We start from the raw sequence: 8,930 nt of genomic DNA, 5'->3' as shown, positions 1-8,930 counted from the left end.
GTCAGCGTACATAATGCAATAGCCCTCCGGCTTCCGCCTAGGCTTGCTCTTGCGGCGCCCTAGCTTCGAGCCTCACCGCGGCTGTGCATTCTTGGCGTACAAGCCTATGGTAGAAGTTAGGATCATCAAATGTTTGGCATCATTGGCGGCAGTAATGGCTTTCTCCTCCATCAGAGCGGCGAACATCAGCTTGTCGTCTGAATCCATGGCCTAGGCAAATCCTCGAACACCTCGCCTACAAGATGGCCACGAGGTGGTATCGGAATTGCGGTGGAATCCGAAGGACAGCGATACGAGGGCCGTGGAATGGGAGGATCGATGCGGCAACATGACCTTTTTGTCGGTGTGCGAATGATGGAGGCATAGAGGTGGTGTTGGGGGTGACCTGGTGGTCCTAAGCGAACAAGGGCGGGGTGGGGGGGGGGGAAGGGGAAATGTGGTGTGTGGGTTTTTTTTCCTTTATACCACCGATAGAGCTTGCCCGCTCACTTTTCAGCTACATCCCCCCCCCCCCCGCGTCGGTTGGGTGCAGTCTAAGAGCCCCGGATGGAAAAAAAAAAGGGCTGCACCGGATGAAATTGGGCTATAGAGGCCGGTTGGGCGAGATTTTAGTCTCCGGTGCATCCACAGGCTGTTGTGTTGGGTGGGGGCTATATGGGGCGGCTAGAGATGTTGCGAAGACCAGATATACAACCTTGTTTTTTTCAAGCCGTGGTTTCGCCAATTTTTATGAGATTGCTTCAATTTCCAAATCTTGTTGTTAGTGCATCCAACATCTGTGTGTATCTTGATGTATGATATCTTCTAGTGCCCTATATAGAAGAATTAATTATATCCACATTTGATAATAGTGGAAAGGGATTTGTGTCCCTCTATGTTGATTTACTACTGATGCAATTGTCTGAGGACTCCTTCCATAGACACCTTCTATGGTAGAAAGAGCTTCTTTGCAAAGGAAAGACACTCAATTCTCCATCCGTATGTGTATGCGTTTGATGCATATGTTGATCTTCCCATACAAGCATGATTAGCGAGTTAGTACAAAGTGATGCTAAAGTTTACATTAATTCCGCTAAATCAAGTTTAAGAATGTTTTGATCTTCAGTTAAGGGTTAACTGATGTGTCCAGTTTTCCCAACACGAACAAAGAAAAAATCCAACATAAATTCAAGAATTAGCTTATTCGGTTGGCAGATAAAGCCCCATATCGATGTCACCAGCTCACAAAATCATCTAGGATCTCTGCTTCCCCGTGGCATTGGGGAAGGCGTGAAAACTGGACCGCATATTGATAGGTCTCACAAATGCATTCATCAAGGCATATTATCAACTGCCATGGTACGATCGTCCAAAAAGAACTACTGAAATCTTATTTTGCGAACGAAAAAATTGCTGAAATCTGATCACCGGAGATGCATCAACGAGTAGAGATTTGCTCACTTTCCCCATCCAAACTCTTGGCTCGCTGGCCTCAAAGAGCTAGCGGCTGGAAACAAAACATTGCATCCCACATTCTCATGTAGAGAGCAAAAAAAAACATAAATCTAGAACGGAAGATATACTAATTGGAACATCAATCCAATCTAGGCATTACAATTTACAATATGGCATATCAGAATGCATACAAATACAAAATACTGGAAAATGTGTTGTTCATAGGGTGTTAGGTGGGATCCCGCCTGTGGTGCAATTTGATTTTTCTAGTGTAAATTTTGTCTCAAATTTTGCACTAGAAAAACTAAATTGCACTACAAGTGGGACTTAGGCGGGATCCCAGTTGACATCTTAGCAGTTCATACCCCAACATCTATATCTTGACACAAATACGTCATGACAGCTTGGCCCAGGTGGAATGATTCATCTGTCCACGCCAAATGTCACACAACTCACAGAAATACCAGGGTTAAAATGTCCTGTAGAAAAAGCTAGCCAGCCAATACATTGTCAAAAGAAAAGAGATCTTTCAGTATTAGGGCAAACAGCCTGGGAAGGGAACTTGTTAGCAACATTAACTACTGTCAAAGAGTGGCTGGAAGTTTTAGCTTGGCCACACTACTTTCCTTAATATTCACCATCGATACCCGCAGGCATGTCCGATTGAAATTAGATGAGCTAGCTACAATTTCACCTGTCAGTGAGCGCTCCACAACAACTTTGAGTAAGATGCACCATTAAATGTTACATCAAGGAAACCTGCATTGTATATACTCAATACCATTAGAGTGACAGTTGTTGGAAACACAGCACCATGATTAATTCAGCATCACATATGCAGTCATGGTATAATCCATGCACGGAATAACATTGAAACATGAATCGAGATCGGTTTGATACAACAAGTGATCAGGATAATACAAATTATTTCAGAAAAGCAATCATGTATAGTATATAACCAATACTCTGGTAAATCAAAGTACATCCATTAAAATAATATTATAGTGCACAAAAGTGAAGGTCGAATCAGTACTCGTAAAGCTCCCCTGACAAAATTGGGTGCAAAGGTAATCCTGTGTCAGCCCCTATATCCGCAATATTAAGTGGTCCATGATTGGAAGAAAACAATCCCTTTTGTATAGTACACTGGAGCTACATATGCAATGATGCAAAACCAAGAAATAATGAGCAAAGGTACCTGATGAGCTGCTATTTACACAAGTTGCCTTATTACTTCCAGAGAGGGGAATCTGCCAGATAACTATTGGCAATATATCGTCCTATCTATCTGAGGAGGTATAGGTTTTATCTCAGTTCCAAGCTCCTGCTCAATCCGATACCTGCATCCAGAAAAACATTTTGTCATGACAGAAAAAGGGGTGGTACGAAAAAGATATAGCAGTCTCGCAAAAAGTTGCGTACAAGTTAAAGCGATCCTCATAGGTGATCAGATTCACAGCCAGGCCAAGGTGGCCAAATCTCCCAGATCTACCAACCTGCAAGTGAAAAAAATATTTTTTCAATGCAATCGCAAACACAAAATAAGTGGTGTAATACACCATGGTGCAAATTTTCCATAACAATTCTCCATGCTCAGTGCATAGCAGTACAACATGATAGTAAGGATAAAACATTACACTCCTGATACGCAGGATGCATTCATTTTTTGTCTACTAAAATGAAAAGGTATTCAACATCATCTTAGTATAGGAGTATTCAGTAACCAATATGCATCGTTACAACTCATAGTCATAACACCAAAATTTAAATGCATACCCTGTGGAGATAGGTTTCAGCGTTCTTGGGGAAATCAAAATTGATAACAACATTAACAGCTTGGATATCTATTCCCCTTGTAAAAAGATCTGCAAAAGAAAACACAAAAGGTTAGAATCAGGAGACCAAATGACCCATCCAGGTTGACAGAAAAATATGTCAAGAAACTAATACACCATAATCACAAATAATGATTAATGAATGAAAATGTGAAGAGCGGTGATTCTTTAATGTTTTTCTACTTGAATACTATTGATTTATAAATGAAACATATTGTAAGGTCCACTAAACATTTCTTCTATTAAATGCAAATAGATGAAATAATCACTAATGCACTGTGCATTGAACAATTGCCAATTCCCCAATCAAAAGAGCAATTAAGTTAACATTTGCAGCGTTCAGCAAGGATTAAATCAAGCCTAGCGTGAAAATGAAACTAAGGTAGCAGCAAACAGCAAGCATGATCTCCAGGTTAACCTTTTGAGCTTACGAGCCCCTCCTTTCGCAGAGAAGATGGATGCAGTAAATTGGGCTTACATCGCAATTTTAGAAGCTAGAAGTACACAGATGTATTGGGGATATCTAGTAAGCACATTCATTACAAAAGTGAGGCCAAACAGGCTATATCTATGAAGCAAGCAGGTAACCAAAAAGTCAGATACTAACTACATTTGCTGACTTCAACATGAACTGGGCTCCAAAAGGAAAAACATTTCATATACCTATTCTTTCGTCACTGCAGAAGCTCCTATGGTATATGGACTACAAGCAAGCGAGTCGTGAAAAGCCTGAACACTTTATCGCATTAAGGCAATAAATAAATCCTACAGTTTGGAAAGGTATAGATTCCAGAGCACTGAAGAAACTTAAATAGCTGTCCACAGTCAAAAAAGAAAGGCAGCACCTACAAAGGTAAAAGGTATAGTTCCATACCTGTACACACAAGGTTCCTGCATGCACCATTACGGAAATCATGGAATACTCTATTACGATGATCTTGCAGCATTTTAGCATGGATGTAGAAGCAAGAGTAACCAAGCTCCGTGATCTTCTTCGCCAATAATTCAACACGATTTACAGAGTTACAGAATATTATTGATTGATTAATTTGCAGCTGTATCAAACAAAGATTTGGGAAACTTTGTCACATATTTCGATCAGACTCACAAAACATGGCTAAATATGTAGGTATCAACTAGAAGAGTTCATGGGAAAACCTTGGAAAAAAGAGTATTCAGACAATGAACTTTCTGCCTTTCTTCAACAAAAGCATAGAACTGGGTAATTCCCTTCAATGTAAGTTCGTCCATAAGGTTAATAACATAGGGTTTAGGGAGATATTTGTCCTTGAAAGCCTTGACAGTCACAGGGAATGTTGCAGAGAACATTAGAATCTGTCGACTCGATGGAAGGTATCGAATTAACTGTTCCACAGAAGGTTGGAACTCGGGAGAAAGAAGCTTGTCTGCCTATAAGAAAAAACAATCTTGCTTGTAAGAACAGATTTTTATTTATGGACAAACCTACAGTGGCAGCACCAATGTAAATTAACCTCCTGAAGTTGTCCTTTATTTAACAAATTTATATTACTTAGATATACTCCCATCTGATAAAAAAATTCCATTTCTATTTATCTGTGGTTCATAAGACTGTTTACAGAAGGAACTATAGTTGAGTAGCCTTTGGTTACAGGACTCAAGTTGGTCAGTCTTTGATCAGAAAGCCCAGTTGATCATATTTTTTCATTTCTATTTATCTGTGGTTCAATATTTACACAAGGAACTATAGTTGAGTAGCCTTTGGTTACACGACTCCAGTTGGTCTGTCTTTGATCAGAAGCCCCACTGAATTTCTTTTGTCCAACATAAAAAATGACTGGTTAGGCCCTTCCGTCAAAACGGACTGCAATTTATCCCTATACCCCTTGGGAAATCTCTCAAGGCCCTTCTTGAGCACTACTCGGCCAGCAATTCTTCCACGGCATGAGGCAACCGCACACGGCGAGCAATTAACCACCACTGGTTCTGGCATGCACAACCCTCCCGTTCTGTCTTGTTCACTTGCCCTAAACAGAACCACACACCAATACAGATCTATAGGCTGTGATCCGGACTTGCTGCTGTAGACCTTGATTTCGACGACAAGGAACATGCCACAATGGTCACGAATTGGCTGGCCATGTCAGCAGACCTCGTCGAGCGTCTTGAGGAGGTGTCAAGACCATGCAACATCATCTACACACTCCATATTACAAATCCAGAGAGGCAAGCCAGATCTCGGCGCCCCCAGATCTGTCAAGGCTGCGGCGCTGTAACACCCCGGCCACCACCCGGCCAGGCCTGTTACCCTCTCTAGGATCTCTGCACTGGCCCCACACAGACCAACATTAATCTTTTCTGCGCACTTTGTCCTCACTCGTGCGCACCCAGGATCAACTTCCCAGTAAGTCACCCATTCTCAAATCGCTCCAGGCCAAGCACGCTTAACCTAGATAGCAGGGAGCGCAGCTAAACATGGGCAAAATTGTGTTCTCATATGATCCTAGCCTCCTAGGATGAATACGTAAACTGATTTGGTAAAAATTCCCACTGACTGCAGGGCATGATCAAATGCAGACTAAGTTTGGGTATATTATCAAAGGCTTGTCAACCTCAAGATATATCATCGATTCTCCCCATGTAAAAAGGCAATTTCTTAATCCGGTTAGTTTTGGAATGGGGAAGTGATAATGTGCCCCATGGCCAAGCAGGAGAAATGATAATATGTCAATGACCAAGCAACAAATCTGCTAGTAATACATTTCTGTTTCATTTTCCTTCTGTGAAATGTAGGTTTTGTAAAATAGATAATAAAAGAAACACTGGCAGAATGCCATACCAAAAAAGTCCTTTAGAAAAGATCTAGTGTGTATCACATTAAAACACCAAGCAATGCAAAACTGCAACAAGTCCTAAAATACCTCATCCATAATAAGCATTGAACAGTCCTTCAGGATGCAAATGCCTTTCTTTGTAAGGTCCAAAACACGACCAGGCGTCCCAACAAGTAAATGAACAGGTTGATAAAGACGGACGATATCATCCTTTAGGCTTGTTCCTCCAGTAGTGACCATGACTTGAATCTTCAGGTGCTTCCCAAGTTCTTTGCAGACTTGTGACGTTTGTAAAGCCAGTTCCCTCGTGGGGACCAATATAACAACTGAACATAAGACACAAAAGGTTAGAGGTGTATGGTCACTTCAAACTTGCTTAAGTTTGATCGTTCATCGTTGTATAATATTTATGAAGTTCCTGTACGAAAACACAGGTATTAGTCCAGAAGAAACCTTGAATAGCATTTTTCTCTTGATCAATCTTTTCTAGCGCTGGTATACAAAATGCGGCAGTCTTGCCAGTTCCATTTTTTGCCCTTGCAAGAATGTTGCTGCCGGTTAGTGCAATAGGAATGCTTTCTTCTTGGATAGGAGAAGGTCTTTCAAATCCTTTCTCATATATGCCCATAAGAAGTTCACGCTTCAGAAAATAGTCTTCAAATTCATTTCCCTTAGTTGCAGTGACATCCTGACGGAGAGAAAAGTGAAACAGAAGACACAAGTTTAGCAGGCAAATGAAAAACTTAAGAAACAAATACAATGATGCAACAGCAAGATAAACTAAACTAGTCATTTAACTCATCCAACAAGGTGTTCTGGAGAAGAATGTACTTAAGTTTGCCACATGCATCATGCTGTTCTGTGGCCATTGAGGGCATCAAACCATATGATGAACTCAAAGCAACATGGGAGATTCAAATCTACAGCAGGATGTCGCAAATAACAGTGATGATTTTCCTTTGTGTGCGAACTGGAATATACTCTTTCTGTCCCATAATATAAGATGCTATTACTACCAATATAGGAGTACATTGGTTGTAATAACAACTTATATTATGGAACGGAGGGAGTAGAACTTAAAAAGTGAAGAAGGGTAGCATCCCAAGAGCCAAGAAAAAAGCAAGTAGGACTGGCTTGTTCTAGGTTGAGAGCGCCATCAGCATCATGTGTTTTCCTTTGATGAGCAATACCCAAAAATCTTCTAATACTGAGATCTGACTGCAATGAGCATGGACATCAAAAACTATTACCCAAACCTAGTTCTCTTTGAAACTTGAGATAACCAGTATGTTAAAAACCTTGTAAGAAATCAATAGCTCAGTCAAATATATAACATTGTGTCCCAAATCTTTACAAGAATGAGAGCTTGTCTGGCAATGACATAACAAAAGGAAATATTGTTATAAAAGGTACCTCTGTCTGGTAGCGTGTATCTGGAGGTGGGAGCTTCAATTGGGCCTTCCAGTCTTGCGAACTACAAAAGGATATACTCAATCCCTTAGTACCATTTTCCAGTATATATCATTTATGTGTGAAGAACATGAAACAGTGGTAATTTTCCACTTAAAGGATATTTGTAGATAACTCTGTTAGCAACTTCCAAAATAAACATCCAGGATATTCGTTTCAACGGACCATTTTATAGGCCTTTCCAACCACTAAATCGCAAAATGCAGCATCCAAGCAAAAGCCGTAGCATTGATTAAGAAACTTACTGGACAATAATAAATCATCCCTGCAACATATTCAGTAAACAACTTCCACACCTACATATAGTCTCCAAAATATGCACAAGAGCATGTTCTTTTAGTTGCTCAGCAGTCACATCAAAACAGTCGAATTTAGATCAATAAGGAATACCAGGCAATACACATAAATTCATGTTTAGAGACTGTAATTCCCTTATCTAGGAGACTAGTCGTCTAGTCCACTGAAAACACAGAAACACTCACAGCGTTACCACCAAAAGTACGCAAGTCCCAAATTGCAGTTTCAGCCTATCTAACCCTGATTAATCCATATCAAATTGATATGCCAGTCCCTGACACCAAGCAAGTAGAGTACTACGGAACTATCCAAGTCCAAGAATCACATGAATACAGGAGCGTCTTGAACCAATATATAAAAAAAAAAAAAAAAAAAAAAAAAAGAGGCAGCAAGCCTTTCCGCGCCTCTCTTACCTCAAATCGACGTCATCGGCAACAGGCGGCGCGTGCTGCTCGCTGGCTCTGGAGGTGCCTGCGGCCTCGCCAGCGACCTGATTCCGTCCTAGCCACTGTTGATGCTGAAGCTGCTGGTTGTGGTGCTGCGAGTGCCGCTGCTGGTGATGCTGCTGCGTCGGTGGCGGGCCACGGCCGTAGAAATTAGGGTTCCCGCCGGGGCCGTTGCCGATGCCGGGAGGGAACCTCGCCCGCTGATCCATCGCTCAAGGTGGCTCGAATCTTCTGCGAAAGCGAGCAAGAACGGTTGTGCGACGGGAAGAGAGCTCTGGGCAGCGAACAGATCCGGCCGGCCGCTATGATTTCGCGGGACGACTCGAGAGGCTTTGGTCGCTAGAATTGGGGAATTTTGGGGGCGATTTCTGAACTTTCTCCCTACGTTTCTTGCGAGGGAGAGGCTGGGACAAACAGGGACGACGGTGGAGTGGTGGGATTCGCAGGAGCTAAAATCACGAGGCTGAGCCTGCAAAACTCACATTTTGCCATTTGCCTTGATTTTACATTTTTTACTTGTATTTCCCTTACTTTGCCAAGTTTTTTCTTAATACAGGAGAAAGGCCTAGACTGAAATTAAGACTCACGAGCTAAACAAAGTAAGCTCGCAACTCGACTTAGCTCAACTCAAAATC

At 41.6% G+C, this 8,930-nt stretch overlaps 1 protein-coding gene across 1 annotated transcript; it reads right to left on the bottom strand.

The window, feature by feature from the left end:
* Positions 1-1,539: 1,539 nt before the first annotated feature.
* On the bottom strand, positions 1,540-8,714 carry LOC124675250 (DEAD-box ATP-dependent RNA helicase 6). The gene is made up of 10 exons (XM_047211319.1): positions 8,263-8,714; positions 7,496-7,556; positions 6,536-6,770; positions 6,170-6,408; positions 4,428-4,679; positions 4,144-4,324; positions 3,211-3,299; positions 2,857-2,930; positions 2,633-2,774; positions 1,540-2,193 (listed from the first exon to the last, which is right to left on the bottom strand). The coding sequence occupies exons 1-9, from the start codon at positions 8,502-8,504 to the stop codon at positions 2,696-2,698; spliced, it is 1,452 nt and encodes a 483-aa protein (XP_047067275.1). The 5' UTR covers positions 8,505-8,714; the 3' UTR covers positions 1,540-2,193; positions 2,633-2,695.
* Positions 8,715-8,930: the final 216 nt, after the last annotated feature.

Source organism: Lolium rigidum, chromosome 7 (assembly GCF_022539505.1).
Source record: "Lolium rigidum isolate FL_2022 chromosome 7, APGP_CSIRO_Lrig_0.1, whole genome shotgun sequence".
NCBI lineage: Eukaryota > Viridiplantae > Streptophyta > Magnoliopsida > Poales > Poaceae > Lolium > Lolium rigidum.
The sequence above is the reverse complement of the archived record's forward strand: the minus strand, read 5'-3'. Positions and strand labels throughout refer to the sequence as shown.